Genomic DNA, 16,637 nt, shown 5'->3' with positions numbered 1-16,637 from the left:
ACCTGAACCACACAGGCGCTTCTGACTGGTTCCCCACACCTCTCTTTCTGCCCCCTTAAGCCATCCTCCACGCTGCAACCACAGTGGCGTTTCTAAAATGTGATTCTGATGCTCCAGCTTAATCCTGGGCTCCCTGTCTCCTGCCTTCCCTGACCCAGACTCTTCAGAGCATCATGTCATCATGCCCTTGTTTTCTCCCTTACCTGCCTCCCCCACCTCATCTCCTGTCCCCTGTTCCCCACTCTGCCCCGACACCTTGGCCATGCTGCGCTGCTTGCAGTTCCATGTGCACAGGGTCATGTGCTTGGTCAAGGCTTCCCTTCCCCACCCAACCTCACAACCCCAACTCCTGCTTCTGCGTTCCCAGCGTCACTTGTATCAGACCTGGCCAAGCGAGCTTCCTGCCGTACTGCAATCGCTTGCCTTACCGGTCTGTCTCTGGCCTGCCCATGAGCTCTAAGAGCAGTGCCCCCTCAGCCTGGGCCACGCAGCCCCTCCCTGGGCCCACACTTCAGAGGTCTCTGCTCCCGTGGAGTAAGGAGTCCAAGGAGCCACAGGGGATGCGGAGCTTGGCCAGAGCTGGCCCCTAGGCTGGGATATCCATAAGCGTGCCCTGCGGTGCAGAACAGGGCTGGGGGGAGAGATGGTGGCGTGGACTGAGGGTCGGGGCTGCCTCTCTGCACGTTCTAGTGTGGAGCTCCAAGGAGTCGGAGAATTCTAAACTTGAATCTGGCCTTCCAGGCTATTACAAAGGTACAATTTGTCAAGACAGAAACATAGAACATAATTCATTTAAAGATTTACTGATTTGATTTATAACATTAAAAAATTTAAACTAGACGGTGTATTAGGCCTCCGTTTATACTCTTGCTCCAGGCCTGCACACACCCTGCTCATTCATCATCCCACCTCCAGCACTTAGCCCAGTGCCTGGGCACAGAGTGACCACCCAACAGATTCTGACAAAGGAATGGTCACATCTCTTTCTCACTTTAAAGTTTATGAAAACTGTAATTGAAAAAATATATCTTGGAAGGCATCTGGTTGATACAGAGATACTTTTTTTGGTAGGAGAGATAAGTTAGCAATGTAGCAAAAAGGAACTGAATAAGTAGAAAGCAGTGCCTCACATTTTATATAGTGCTTTATAATTTTCAAAGTACTTTTGCATCAATAATCTACTCTTATCTCGGAAAATATTCCTGTAACGTGGGCATCCTTAGTCCAACATACCAGGTAAGCAAATCGCACTTCAGAGAGGTTAAGCCAAGGATGCAAGTTTTCAGAACAAGGAAGAGGCAGAGTCTACACAAGGACTTAGATCTTTGGTACCAACTGCTTTTATTGAACAAGGAAAAGTATCATACATGTCCTATTCCCCAGAGCAGCGGAATGCATTTTAGAAAGTAATACTTATCTTTCTTTTTTCAGCGCTTTTCCACACAGTGGTCAAAACATGGGCCTCTCACCCTTTCTGGGAACCCTGAACACTGGGGGGTCGTTGCCAGATCTAACCAACCTCCACTACTCAGTGCCCCTGCCCGCCTCCCTGGACACCAGTGACCACCTCTTTGGTAGTATGAGTGTGGGGAACAGTGTGGGCAACCTTCCCGCTGCCATGACTCACCTGGGCATAAGAAGCTCTTCTGGTAAGTATTCCCCACTCCATAAGGACCTTGTCTGTGTCCCCTGGTGGCTTAACCATAGGTGGTACCTGGCCAGGTGGTATACTGGACAGAGGCTTCCAGGGGCCCTGCGCGGAATTGGTTGTCCAGCCCTGGGGTCTGTTCCTTGGGTGGGAACAGAGTACACTGAACATTCACCTCTGCTGCCCCCACCCCGCTTACCTAGTCCTGCTCTCCCAGTGTGATTTACACAGTCTCCTTCCTGAGAAAAAGCCATTCTCATCTTGATGGCATCGTCCCTCTCAGTCTGAGTGTACCTTTTCTTTGCCGTTGGTACCATTTTCAGTAGGAGAGTTGCCCAGAGCTCCTTCTCATACAGAATCATCATCGAATACAAATACTAGGAAGTCGAGTTTTCTCTAATCTTTGGAAAACAGAAGATTTGGTCTGAAATTATGACAAGTAACTTGTGAATGTGTTGTCTTCTAGGTCTGCAGAGTTCTCGAAGCAACCCCTCCATCCAGGCCACGCTCAATAAGACAGCGCTTTCCTCTTCCCTAAACAGCCGCCCACAGGCATCTGCTCCCAACGCCTCTGCGCTTCACCCTTCGCTCCGTCTCTTCTCCCTTAGCAACCCGTCTCTTTCCACCACAAACCTGAGCGGCCCCTCTCGGCGTAGGCAGCCTCCCGTCAGCCCTCTCACGCTTTCTCCTGGCCCTGAAGCGCATCAGAGTTTCAGCCGACAGCTCTCTTCAACCAGCCCACTGAAGCCGTATCCTGCCTCGCAGGTAAAAGCAAACGAACAGCGAAACAGACTGAAGCAGTTAGGAACTGGATTAGGTCCTCACACCGAGCACTGTCTGGTGAGGTCTGAAATGCGGTCAGTTCTCACTTCTATGCGAAATCAAATGATTCAGAGCGCACTAATGATTTTCCAACAGCAGATTTGTTGTGTTGATTGCTCTTAAGCAAACACTGAACAGTTTGCAGTACTCTGGTGAAGTTGGAGCTGGAGGGAAGGGTCGGGTGTAGAGGGCGCAATCCAGGCATGTCTGAAATAGCTAAGGGAAGCCAGGTTGGGATTTTAAATTTGGTATGGAAAATCAATAATTGACTCTAAGAGCACTTTGAGCCACAGAGGAAAGCCATGGAAGACATTTAAATACCTTCCTGAAGCTTTGATGTTGGATTAGACCTCTTCCCTAATTACAGCAACAGATTTCATCAACAATACTTCTATTGTTGATGAAATACTAGGTATAGTAGGATCATATCTCTGTAAAAGGACCCAAATAAATCTGTTTAGAAAGAGGCACATTTTGATGTCACAAGCCTGTTACAGAAATTTAGGGTGGGAAGGTCATATTTTGACTTGTTGATTTTGTTTCTATTCTAAGTTCTTAGGGTGGCTCTTACTACCATCATGAATGAATATGTTTTTAACCTGTTGGTCACTCCCTAGATACATTATAACATCACTTACCACTTCACTATAAATGAGTAATGATTTAGCAAGAAAGAGTTGACAGAGCACAGCAGAAGGAGTTAGCAGGTCCAGTTATTAGTCACTCTTTACCACTTAGTAGCTACGGGATTTTTATTATATGAGTAATCCCTTTCGGGAGAGGGTAAGAGGGTATTTCATAATTGTTTTTTTAGTGCTTATTTTCATGTTATTGGATTGCCTTTAATTCTATTTTGCACGATTATTTTATAGGATATAAAAATATTACTCCTTCTTTCTAGTTACATTTTAAGGAGAGATAAAAAGCATCCTTTTAAAGATATTTTCATTTTTTGTTTGCTTAATATTTTAAAATATTTTTTAAAAAACCAGTGTTATTCGTGCACATAATTTAAAAAGTCAAATACTTCTAAAGGGCTTGTTGTGAAATTACAGTTGTCTTCCCCTCCCTCCCTGACTAGCCATATTTCTCACTGCCTGGAGATGGCTACTTTTGACCATTTTAGCTACTCTCTTTGGTATATCAGCATTATTTCATGCTTATTTTGTTCTAGATTTTTAGTGTTAGGTACTATCTAATGACATCCTACAGTGGAAGATTAGGGGTTAGTTCTCTTTCAACTCCCCCAATCCCCTCACTCCCCACTCCCCACACGTATTTCCTACTCACCCTCCTCATCTTCACAATGTGGTTTATTATAGTTTTGTTTAGAGCAATACTCAGTGTTTAGTGTTTTCATGGTTATAATAATGCAATCAGAGTTGAACCATAGTTTACTGTGAAATAACAAAATGAACATCTTTTTCTCCTGGGAGTTAATAAATGTCTTACTTTTTTCTCTGTATGTATTACTTATTCAATCCCAAACTCTCAGGGTTGGGTAGATCTCCTCTCAATACAGTTACAAATGAATCCTCTAGTAGCTTTACAAGAAAGAGTACATGTGACCTGGTGTGACTTCACCGTGTCTTCATTCTGCCCACCATTTAACTAATAATTGGTTAAGCATAGAATTCACATTTTAAATAATTTTCTCTTGAAATTTTGAAGGTATTAATCCATTGCCTTTTAGTTTCTAGAGCTGCTATTGAGAATTCCAATGACATTCTGATTCTTTTTTTTTTTTTCCATTCTGATTTTTAATACTTTGAATTAAATCTCCTTTTTTTCCCCCCTCGAGAGGCTTGTGGGATCTTCTTTTTGTCCCTAGTGTTCTGAAACTTGAAGATAATGTGGCTTGATATGAGTCTGGCTCTTTGGTGAGTTTCTTCAATCTGGAAACTCATTGCCTTCATTTCTGGGAAATTTTCCTTAATTATTTCTTCAACGATTTCTTCTCTTCAGTTTTCTCTGTTTTCTCTTGAATGTATGAATGTTGGATGTCCTGTACTTTTCCTCTAAACGTCTTATTTTTCTCTCCTCTTTTCTCTCTCTGTCTTTGTTCTCTTCTTTCTGGAACAGTTTCTCACCATTATTTTCCATGCTTATGTTGAGGTTTTCATGTCTGCTCTCATACTTTTAAATTGCCAAGAATTTTTTTGTTCTTCTTCTCTGAATGTTCCTTTTTTATAGCGTCATACTTATTCCATGGACGCCATATCATCTTTGATCTCTTTGAGGTTTTTAGTGGTAATTTTTATTCCGGTTTCTTTTATTTTTATTTTTTGTAATACCAATTTTCCAAATTGCATGGAAGTAGAGAACATAATATTATGAATCCTCTATACCCATCATCTAGCCTCAACAATCATCAGCATTTTTATAATCTTATTTTATCTGTATCCCTACTTTTTTTTTATATGTATATATGTTTTGGCTGTGCCGCACGGCACGTGGAGTCTAAGTTCCCCGACCAGGGATCGAGCCCACGCCCCTTGCATTGGAAGTGTGGAGTCTTAACCACTGGACCACCAGGGAAGTCCTCCATATCCCTACTTTAAAAAAATGTATATAGAGGTACATATTACAAATAGTTTAATATGTATTTCTAACAGATAAGGATTTTTTAATAGCTCTAAATATTATAATGATAATGTTGTTTTTCATGACTACTTCTTCCTACATAGACTTCTCCAAGTTTCTTTTCTCAGTTTGTCTGCTTGGGTCTCTGACTTTCATTCACATGCTTTCCTCATGGTCTGGTGATCCTTGGCGCCCTGCTCCTGTTTATGAACAGGACAGACACACACAAAAACTGATTGGAAGCTCTGTGTAGGTGGGTGGGCTTGTTGAATATGGTCTTCATGGTAGAGTGATCTAGCTCAGCCATTTCCTTAGGGAACCTCTGGTGTCATAAGTTGGATTTTCTCCCAGCCTGGTCAGATCCCCAAAGGATGCTATCCCAATCTTGCTCCTGGCATGTGCCTGGATCCCAGCACTCTGAGAGCTGAGTTGGGAAAGAGAGGTGGAGGACTCAAGATGCGATAGTGGGCTTTCTCATAAGCCCTGTGTTTTCAGGAGTGCCTCGCCTTCTAGGGTCTGGTGCACCCCATCCAGAGACCCTGAGCTGTACTCTCTCCAGAGCACAGCCCTCAGTCTCCCGCTGCGCAAGGGTCCTGGAACCTAACTGCTGCCCACGGGCTCCTCCAGGTTTAGCTCCATCTTCACCCGCTGCTGCCTGCTGCCCCAGTTCCAGACCCCTTTAGGGATTCTGTGATGTAAACCAGAGTGTCTCTTGATTTGCCCCACTGCCAGCTTAGCATTTGGCTTTCTCAGCTCTGCTCAGCCTGCGACTCCTTGTCCATCTGCTTTTCATTTTCCAAATTTTGTTGCCATTTTCTTCTTTCTCATTATCTTTGTCCTCGTGTTGTTACTTATCCTTTCATGTTGTTTATGTTTTAGTGTTGTTTATTAATGTTTATGGTTGTTTAATGTTGTTTTAGGGGTTTTAGGAGAGTTTTGGGAGACAGCAGAGCTAAATGCTTTTTTCAGTCTTCCATTTTTAACCAGAAGTTTTGGCTGTGAAAAAACAAACACGATTTTCACTGAGAAAACTGAGATGAAACTGGTTAACTTGGCTGGGTTCTGTTTTGTTTGTTTTTTAAGACAATAGAAATTGTCGTTGAATGGAAAATGTTTTGTGGGGAAGTGAGATTTGAGATATACTTTGAAGGATACAGAACTGGGCTTCTCAGAGCATAGTATAGACTATCAGGGTGAGGAAAATCTCAGGGTTTTTCCTCACTTTGACATTTCCTAATCATAAAGGACTTACTGCTAGAAACTCAGAAGCTAAGTAGTTGGTGGCTTTGTTTTTCAGATGGTGTCCTCAGATCGAAGCCCGCTCTCCTTCCTGCCCACAGAAGCTCAAGCCCAAGTGTCACCCCCACCTCCTTACCCCACGCCCCAGGACCTCCCCCAGCCTCTGCTGCAGCAGCCCCACGCCCAGGAGCCCGCTGCTCAGCAGCCCCAGGCAGCCCCATCGCTGCCCCAGTCAGACTTCCAGCTCCTCGCGGCCCAGGTGAGTCCCACCCGGAACACCAGGAGGAGGGAACGCTTAGGTCGCCCCGAGTTCCAAGCTAAATGGTCCCCTCCTTCTTTCCTGAAGGGCTCATCTTTGACCAGCTTCTTCCCAGATGTGAGCTTTGAGCAGCAGTCCATGAGGCCAGGCCCAGCCTTTACTCAGCAGGTCAGTGGTCGCCAGGGCCTGCCTCTTCCTCGGAGCAGGAACTGCCACAGTCAGGCCTCTTCCGTGCGTGGCACCCACACCAAACAGACTCGGTACTGCACTCCTCTGACCTCAGGTGTGCTCAGCGGCTAGGAGAGCCTGGCACCGCCCCAAGCCCTAGAGGCTGGTGCTGGCTGCCTTATTTAATTGTCAGGCCTCAGCAGAGGACCTGTTTGAACAAGTGGTAGAAGACTTGTGATGACACTCTAGCCACAGAATTGTAGAGTCATTGATGCTGGAAGGAACCGTAGCAATTCACAGATCTATCTATCGTGTTGAGGAGACTCAGACCCAGGGAGGGGCTTTCCCTCGGCCTGAGCTGCTGTGCCCTGCACAGTGTGTGGCCTCCTGGGAGCTCGTCCTGGCTGGGGCAGGGGTCAATCCTGAAGGTACTTTCATTCAGGCTTTTTCTTTTGCTTTTTAGTTTCTCCCTAACACAGACCATTTTTTAATATCCCTAGATTTTATAATATTCAATAATTATGGTTTGGGCTCCAGGATATATTATGGAGAGAAGGAAGAGCACTTTCCAGAACTTAATAACAGTAAAATAAATAAAGACAGATGTTTCCTGAATAGGCCATGGGGAAGCCTCGTGGTAAGAACCAACAGTCCCTGCCTCCCCGATTTCTAAAGAAGCCATTTGAGTCTAGGTGAGTCAATGTGTTTCTGAAAAAATGATGGAAACTCCTACTTTTGAAAGATTTTTTTAAATGGTTTAAAAATTAATTTCAGGAACAGCACCTAAAGTAGGCCCCAGAAACTGGGAACTTCATGGTGATCTGTACATATTGAAGTTTCTCTGGTACTCAAAGGTTATATAGTTAATAAGTTTTCATTAACAAAAAAATAAAGTAGGGGCCAGTTCTAACCCATCCTCATAGAGGCTTTCTCACAGAGAGGGGCTTGCCTGTGGTTCCTCCCTCTGAGTGAGAGAAGGAGAAGGTTCTGCTTTCTCATTTTTCTAGAAACCAGAGAGGAAAAGAGCCCATCACTTCCTAGGTTACAGACAGGGCCTTTGAAGGGCTCCACAGGTGGTAGTTTCCAGAGGCCTTTGTGTGCTGAGCAGGGGAGGTGGCTGAGACTAGAGGACCCGCAGAAACCATGGCCAGTGGTGTCTCCTGGGATGGCATAGAGGGCCAGGCAGCATGCAAACAGGGACAAGTGTGGCCCTCAGGGACCCCTCCTCTACCGCAGCATCCCCCTGCCTGAGCAGAATGTTCTGTGTAGGCTGTCACAGCGGCCAGGCACTCTGGGATCCTAGAGAGAAGGGACTGTAAGAGAGCGCTCACGTCTGGTTTTGCTCCGGGAGCACACTGCACTGTTCTGTCCTTGGAAACAGAGACCGTCCCTTACAACATGACCTTTGTTGCTTCCAGGTGCCCCTGGTGCAACAGTGTCCCCGAGAACCACAGGACTCCTTTCATTTGAGACCAAACCTGTATTCCAACTGCGGGAATTTCCCAAACACCATCCTGACAGGTGAGTGCTGCTGTGTTTCTACAGATACCACTGTAAGATAGTTTAGACAACATAACATTATATGAAGCAGAAAATGAAACTTTACCTTTCTGAGATGCAGGTGTCCAGCCCCAGAGACTGTGAGGCAGTGGGGAAGGGGCCTGGTGACCCAAGTCTTTTCCGAAGTACTTAACTTCCCGTGATTGACAACTGTTCCAAGGGAGAAAACCTGCAAAACTGGGAGTTGTGGGACTGACTGAAAAGAACATAGATTCCAGAGCAAAACCGTAGGCCCAGGAGTGGTTGGGACACAGGTGATGACTGTCCTGGTTGGGAAGATGACAGGAACGGCATTTTGGGGGTTGTCATCAGTTGTGTCCTCTTAGTGACCTGGGCCCTCACGCCTCCTAATCCGCATTGTTTTCCCCTCCCGCTGCCCTTTCCAGAAGACTCGAGCACCAGCCTGTTCAAAGACCTCGGCAGTGCTCTGGCAGGCATGCCCGAGGTCAACCTAAACGTGGACACTCCGTTTCCATTGGAAGAAGAGCTCCAGATCGAACCCCTGAGCCTGGACGGACTCAGCATGCTAAGTGATTCCAACCTGGGCCTGCTCGACCCCTCTATTGAAGAGGCGCTTCGAGCTGACCGACTGTGAACAGAAGGGAACGGGGCGGGAGGGCTTGTTTCTGAGACAGAACGGAATAGGACGGAGCCAGCTGCAGCCCTGGGCGTTAGTTATCGCGGGCTCTGACACGGAAAGAACCAATTCCTTGGCTCCCAGCTCTCAGACGAGGTCCCATCTCAGACGCCGTGGCTCATTCTAGACCAGAGCTGGGTGCCGCCCCTCAGGCCTGCGGCACAGGTCCTGTTGCTGCGGGCAGGCTGCTCTGGGACTTCCGATGAATTGGTCGTCACCACAACCGTTACATCTTTTACTGGCCATCTAATGGGTCAATGTGTAAAAATATAGCGAGAGGCCTCAGGAGCCTTGTGTAGTGCTCAGAACCACTGATCTCAGTCAACACTGAAAAAAGGACCCGGAGTGGGGGGCAGTTAGGGGCCACAGGCCTTCGGAAGTTGGCTCAGCATCCAGCAACGGTACCACAGCCCCACGATGCCTTCTCTGATCCAGCCATCGTGCCTCAGCGGCGGCAGGATATTCCAGGGCAGAGCGGAGGGCCAGGGCTCTCTCAGAGGCCTCAATTCTAACATGAAGAAGGCTTTTTACCACAAGTCCAAGAACAGACTTGAGTTAAGCAAACTGAATTCTAATTTGTTCCCCACCCCCCCCCCCCAGTTTGTAATCTCTTTTCTGCTGCTTCAGAACCCCTTTTCCTATGGACAAGAGGAAAAGGAAGACTATTTTATTCAGTCACTGAAAAAAAAAAAAAAAATCCCCTGGTAATAGATGAGCCTGAAGAGAACGGTGCTTCTTCTTGGAGGCTGGGGAAGAGAGAAAGGGGGCTGCAGGTATCTTAGAGACACACGAAGTCCTCCAGACAAGTTCTGGACCGTACAGGCCTCCCTCTCTACAGACCAGCTGGAGGGAGTGGCTGGAGGTCTGGATCGGGCCCACCCGGCAGCTGCGCAGCAGCAAAGGGAAGCCGTTTCTCTGTGGAATGGGGGTGGTTCATATAACCCCACTAGACCGTAAGCTCCTTGAGGGCAGGGACTGTGCCTTAGTCATCATCGAACCCCTAGCACCTAACAAGTGCCTGGCGCAGAACCGTGCGTCGAATGCACACGTGAACGAGTGAATGAATGCACGAAAGAATGAATCTGCTTTGCTGTGAGGCAGTCTAATCTTTCACTGTTCCTGTTCCTTACCAAATCTTCTCAGAGCTTCAGCTCTTCTAACACTTGTGCCTGTGGTTAAGTTAAGCACGCACTTTAATATGCTTTTAACACTAGGTGACCAAATCCACGGTTAGACTGCACGCCCTGTTCTCCTCCAGATGATGCGGGTAGGTGGAAACTGTCTTCTGAGTGCATCCACAGTGGTTCAGCAAACTGAGGCCTCCCACCTGCCGGGACCTCGGGGGTCCTGGCCACCTCAAAAGATCTTCCCTCTCAGACCCAGGTTTTGCTCTCGATTGTGTTAGGAAGAGATTCATTCTCTGAGGTTGAAGAAATAGTCTATAGTAAAATGAAGGCCTAATTTATGAAACCATCATTAGTCATCAGTTTCTTAGCACAAAACAGTATTAACTATATTTCCACCACCACCTGCCCGCTCTGACTTAGTCCAGGCCAGCCCTTGACCAGAAACCTGATGGGTGGGATTGGAAGCCGTCCGGGGAGGAAGGTGGGCAACGGGGCCGAATGCGGGCATGGGTAGACAGCACAGAGAGGACAGACACACTGAAGGGGGATGAAGATGCCAGAGCCTTTGCCCAGACAGCCGGTGTCCTTCCAGGAGACACCAGGGGTGTTGCTGAAGGGTCCAGACTGCTCCCACCCAAAGAAGCAAGGCTGCACCTTGTGGGTCTGAATCTGACACGTGTGCCTGGTGGCCGGAGGGGTCTGTCACAGCGTCCTGGGCTGTTAACCTCTCTAGACCTTGTCCCATTTCCTTCTGTCTTCAGGGGGATCCCTTCCCTCCAGTCTTTCCAGTAACCTCGATCATGCACTGCTCCATCTTCACTGTGGAGCCCAAGTCTTCCCACCTCACGTTCACCCTGAACCCCTGCTACTGAATTAGGAAGTCAAACCAGAGTCCTCCCTGCCTGAGCTCTGGCTCAGGGAGAGGCAGTTGGCCTCTGCTTCGAAGCCGTATTTCCAGTTAAACTTACCAATCTCAGAGGGCAGTGACTTTTTGTTAAAGTAAAAGGGACTTTCATCGTACCCAGCACCCCAGTGTGCCAAAAGAAGCCAGATCCTGGCTGCCTTTCCTGTGTCAGAGACCCCCAAATCCGATCTGGCCTTTCAGACAGGGAGGAGTGCTGATGTTATCAGAGGTTTTTTTTGAACAATGGAGGTTCCAGGATAATCTGCTCTTTACACAGTGCCTTACCCACGGGGATCACTAGTGTCAGGGTCCCAACTCTCTTGGCACAGCAGCCCAGTCTTACAGCTGGAGACCCCGAGACCTACAGGACGAAGTGTGCTCCCCCTGGGCATTCGCCAGGGACTCGTGGAAATGGAGGATCCTGGGAAAAGTGACTTGTTTGGGGTAGTATAATGATGACAGTGAGGTTTAGCACTGAATTCAATTTGTTCTGAGGTCCATCCATTCCATCTTTTCCTGTGAAAAGGTTTTGGGCGTTATATAACCCACGTTGCTTACATGGTGTCAAGGACGCCCATGGACAGGGGTCGCCCTGACCTTCTCACTGCTGCCTTTGCAACAAACCAGGCGTGGTCCTCGGCATCTGAAGTGGCTGCAGACTTCAGAGTAAACTATTTTTCAGTATTTAGTTTTTCACAAGAAATCGATGGTTGTACTACTCTCATTTACTAGCAGTTAAACAGCACAGCACTAAAAACCTATCTGTATTTTCTGTTTTTCCCTTCTGTACGTTTGTGGTTTTCAGGACATACAGTGTCAGGAGAAACTTTGATGATGTCAAGATCAACATGAATTCTCCATTGTCCTGTTTCATTTCTCCTAAGTCTACTGTATATTACCCGAGCTGAAATCTATATTCCAGTCCATTTGCATATTTGAAGACATTTCCAACTCCGCCTCTCATCGGCTCTTCTGATTCATGCACAGACGGTTCCGAGCGTGTGTCTTCCACTGCTCCGTGATGGAACCATCACAGCAACTAATCAGACTTCCCGCCAGTATCCTAGTTCCCAGGTCCCTTGTTAAACAATATTTAAAGATTGGAATTTGTACAAAGTAGCTTCCAAGTTTTATAATGCATCATTTTACATCTTTCGTAATTAAAAGCAGCACAATAAGGTTGTATGTGCATTTGGTGTTTTTCTTCAGCCTCGGGTGAGGTGAACTGGCGGAGAGCCCTCCTCGCTCAGCTCAGCCTGCAGTTAGAGATTTCTGGTCCGTGGCCCGCTTCTCACGAGTTCTTAGTACTTGCTGTTGCGCCCAGTCCTGAGAGAAGTACAGAAGGAAGTGGAGGCACGCTGTTCCTTTGAAGCCACGTGGACCCAGGACAGAGACATCATTGTAGAGGCTCAGGATTCTGCTCCCCCTGCTGGCGCCCCTTCCAGACCCCCTGCCTGCCCTCCCCTAAAACCCCTCCCCTTCTGAGGTTCAGGCCACTGATGCTACTCTGCCTCACATACCGGGTCTTTAGCCCTTTCTCCCGTTTCACCAAAGACTTGGACTCTGTTTTCTACCCCCAGACCCCCTCCCCATGTCCCAGCAGGGCCCACAGCCCCGACCTATCCAACAGCAAACAGCCTCGGCTGCCTTCAGAGACCCACTTCCCCAGCCACATGCAGGGCTTGTCATAAAGGTGACTTCTGAAATCCTAGAAATCCCTTCTCTGACCCCAACTTCCTGAGTCACCATCTCTACTCTGGTCCACACACACCCTGTTATTTGACCCCACCGAGGATTCGGTTCCTTGTCCCTCCTCTCAGTCTGCCTGTCTTCTCCTGTCCCTTCCTTCCCCGGCCTAGCCCACTGGGTCAGAGGCCTTCATGACACCCTCACCAGCCCTCCTCTGCTCTGATCCTGAAAGTTTCTCTGCCAGGAGTCCCGCCAGAACCAACCACCACACACTGTCCCTTAACCCTGTCCCTCTCCTGCCATCCAGGGGCACTCCAGACCTCTCCTCTCCTCAAGGCCCTCATCAGGACCCTGCTCTCCTCATGACCAGGACCTCTAAGCCCTCAGGGGGCAGCTCCCTCCACGTCCCTGCTGCTCCCACCTGCTCCCCACTCCATTCTTTTTCCTGGTAAACTTGCCCAAATCTATACCCATCCTTCCCACCTTCCTCTCTGCCTTACCTGGTTCTCCTTTTTCATGTGTGATTGATCTGTGCTCCCTCCAAGGATTCCCTGCCCTCCGCCAGGCCTCCTTCTCATCCTCTCCAGTGGCTCTTTCCCCTCAGCCTGTAGATGGTCTCCTCCTTGCTAAAAACAAACAATGAAACAACACTCTCCTCCAACCATGGCCCTGCCTCCCTCCCTCCCTTCCTGGAAGAGTCACTCATGCTCAGCTCCCTTCTCAACTCCTCTGGCCTGTCCAGTCCCTCTCCTCCTTGGCCCTCCCCTGACATTTGAGCCCTGAGGCCGCTCCCTTTCCCCCCAGATCCTCTCTCCAGCTCTAGTAAATCCTTTTCCTCTTGTTCTCTCAGGGCATATCCATCTCCGATGTGTACCCTCCTCCCCTGCCATCTCTTCTCTCAGACCCACTGTCCCCAGGCCGTCACCTCCAAGCTGATGACCTCCCACATCCAGCCTCCTACCCCACGTGCCTGTCAGCACAGGCCCAGCCGCACTCCACCGTGTGCGGCCTGCTGCACCATCCTTCACAGATCTGTGGACACCGGCAAGCGTTCATCATCACCTGGGACACCGGCCTTCCCCACGGGGCTCTCAACTCTGCGAGGACAGGGGCCGTGTCTTCTACCTGAATTCTACAGCCACGGTGCCTGGCATGTAGTAGGTGCTCAATACAGTAAGTCCCCTACATACGAGCGAGTTCCTTTCCGAGAGCTCATTCACAAGTCCAACAAAGTTAACCTAGGTACACAACAAACACAATCAGCTATATTGTACTGGACTGTAATAGGTTTATCATACTTTTCACACAAGTAATACATAAAAAACAAAAAATAGAACTTTAAAAAAATATTTATTTTTGGCTGCCTTGGGTCTTTGTTGCTGCACGCAGACTTTCTCTAGTTGCGGCGAGTGGGGGCTACTCTTCATTGCGGTGCACGGGGTGCGCGGGCTTCTCACTGCGGTGGCTTCTCTTGTGGTGCACGGGCTCTAGGTGCACGGGCTCAGTAGTTGTGGTTCGCGGGCTCAGTAGTTGTGGCTCGCGGGCTCTAGAGCGCAGGCTTAGTAGTTGTGGCGCATGGACTTAGTTGCTCCACGGCCTGTGGGGTCTTCCCAGACAAGGGCTGGAGCCTGTGCCCCCTGCATTGGCAGGTGGATTCTTAACCACTGCGCCACCAGGGAAGCCCAAAGAAAACATTTTAAATCTTACAGTACAGAACCTTGAGAAGTACAGTAGCACAGTACAACAGCTGGCATCCAGGGGCTGGCATCGAGTGAACAGGCAAGAAGAGTTACTGACTGGAGGAGGGAGAGGAGGTGGGAGGTGGTAGAACTGAAGGATCGTCGGCAATAGGAGTCGAAGGGCGAGCTGCAATTTCACTCACACCTGACGCTGATGGCACAGGTTCCTTGCTGCAACCAGATATATGTTCGCATCTTTGAAAGTTCGCAATTTGCAGGTTTGTATCTAGGGGACTTACTGTAAATATGTTCAAACTGCTAACTACTGTCCGCCCTCTCGGATCACAGCCTCTAACTACCCTGATGCTCAAGCTGGAGAGCGAGCCCTTCCGCATAGCTCTCCTCCTCCCCTCAGATCCAGCCTGAGTCCCTAAGGGCTGTCTCAGCCCCCATTCTCCCTCTCCTGAACCTGGAAGTAGCTTCCCATTTGGCTCCCTCCTCCTCCCTGGCCCACTAGGCAGCCTCTGCCTCCCCTCAGAAATTAGCAGAGTGACAGGTTTTACTTTTACCTTTGTGTGCCCCAGGGTTCTTACCTTAAAGCGAAACAATAAGTACCTCCAACCCCACCCTGGTTTCACAGCTTTGTAGAGAGTGCAATGAACTCATAATGAAAGCACTTAGAATTGTGCCAAGCACATCGTAAACACTCAATAAATGTCAATTATTATAAATATCACTTGTTGCACGAGTTTGCTGTCCTTTCAAACAAAGGATGCACACATCTTTATAAGTGCTGAATTTGTATAATGCTTGCTTTGAAATACCAAACCTTTGTATGGGGAGGAGTGTTTTAAACTGGTCGTATTTAGGTCCTGTTTGCCTAATGAGCTCTTTACCATTTGCAAGTACGGAAATTTTACCCTAAGCCTGTGTGCATATGGGCCTGTGTCCCCATGTGGACACTAGATGGCGCTGCAGCATAGCGTGGCTGTTGGGACCTGGAAAAAGCCGGCAGTGCCAACTGACCCTCTCCTCTCCAATTTAACCTTTAGCCTGGGGTGGCGGCACCGTGGCTTAGAATCGAATCCTATGATGGCAGAGTGTATTAATGTCTCTCTAGTGACCGCTCCACTGTGGACACTCAGACCCTGCACATCACACATCCCTCACAGCAGCCTGGACGTGAGGCATGCCAAGGATGGCTTCTCGGGTTTCCGGATGAGGAAGCAGGTCCAGAGCAGCACAGAGTCACCCGGCGACACGTGGAGCACAGACCCTGCACGCGGCCGGGTCCCCAAGGTTCAAACGTGCTGGTGGAGCTGGGGAAGCGGCGCCGCCGGGCCTCCGGTGCCCGGGCCACGCACCCACGCCTCCCAGGGGCTGGACTTGCCCCCCTCACCCACCCGGGAACCAGACGGTCCGGCAGCACACGGAGGAAGCACGAGCCAGAAGGGAGCGCCCGATTTTCTCTTCTCCAGAAATGTATTTTCAGTTTTTAAATAAAAGGCTTTGCTTCTACAATAATAGTGAACGCACATTATAAGAAATTCAAGGGACTTCCCTGGTGGTCCAGTGGTTAAGACTCCCAATGCAGGGGTCCCGACTTCGATCCCTGGTGGGGGAACTAGATCCCACATGCTGCAACTAAAAGAGCCCTGCAACTAAAAGAGACCACATGCAGCAATTAAAAGATCCCGCGTGCTGCAACTAAGACCCAGCAGCAGCCAAATAAATAAATAAATAAATAGAAAGAACTTCCAGTAACACTGAAGAGCACAAAAAAGAAAATTTTCAAGTGCTCTGGAAGGCCAGCACCCCCAGAAGCATCGAGGGAGACATCTGTCTATGCACCTATTCAGAGAAAAGGACAGGTAGATTGATGGAAATTTTTACCAAAAAGTGTTCACACAGTATATGCTCTTTTTGGAAAAAGTGTTTAACAGAAAGGGGAAAAAAAAAAAAGAAGAAGAAGCCTAAATGTAACTAAAGAAATTGCCAAGCTGCAAATAATTAAAAAGGAAAGAAAAATACCCAGGGACTGAATTCATTCTTGAAATATGCTTCAACTGTAGATGGCATCTCCTGACAGCCTGCGGATTTAGGATGAGGAAATGAGCTCACCCACTTCCTATCTCTTCCCCCCTCCCAAATGTTGTGAGTTCTTATTTTTACATTGTCAAGGTTTGTAACTACCTGCATCCTGTCCTGTAACCATCCTTCCCACCATTGTTTGGCCCCTGTTCTGTGCGTGCGCGTGTCCCCTGCTCACTGCCAGTCCTTTTAGAGTGGGTTTCCCAGCCCTCCATTCTTGAGTTCTTGACT

General features: G+C 48.3%; 1 protein-coding gene across 2 annotated transcripts in view; it reads left to right on the top strand.

The window, feature by feature from the left end:
- CRTC3 (CREB regulated transcription coactivator 3) overlaps positions 1 to 9,124 on the top strand; it is a 97,370-nt gene extending 88,246 nt beyond the window's left edge. Inside the window, exons 10-15 of one of the 2 annotated variants that reach the window (XM_065871792.1) lie at positions 1,432 to 1,649; positions 2,115 to 2,413; positions 6,351 to 6,551; positions 6,639 to 6,719; positions 8,138 to 8,240; positions 8,666 to 9,124. In XM_065871792.1, the coding sequence (XP_065727864.1) occupies positions 1,432 to 1,649; positions 2,115 to 2,413; positions 6,351 to 6,551; positions 6,639 to 6,719; positions 8,138 to 8,240; positions 8,666 to 8,874 (1,111 nt within the window). In that variant the 3' untranslated portion in view covers positions 8,875 to 9,124. The remainder of the gene's footprint in view (positions 1 to 1,431; positions 1,650 to 2,114; positions 2,414 to 6,350; positions 6,552 to 6,638; positions 6,720 to 8,137; positions 8,241 to 8,665) is intronic. The other variant, XM_065871793.1, reaches the window with a different exon arrangement.
- Positions 9,125 to 16,637: the final 7,513 nt, after the last annotated feature.

This window comes from Phocoena phocoena, chromosome 2 (genome assembly GCF_963924675.1).
Source record: "Phocoena phocoena chromosome 2, mPhoPho1.1, whole genome shotgun sequence".
In the NCBI taxonomy this organism is placed as follows: Eukaryota; Metazoa; Chordata; class Mammalia; order Artiodactyla; family Phocoenidae; genus Phocoena; species Phocoena phocoena.
Note: the sequence above shows the minus strand (reverse complement) of the source record. Positions and strands in the feature narration are given on the sequence as shown.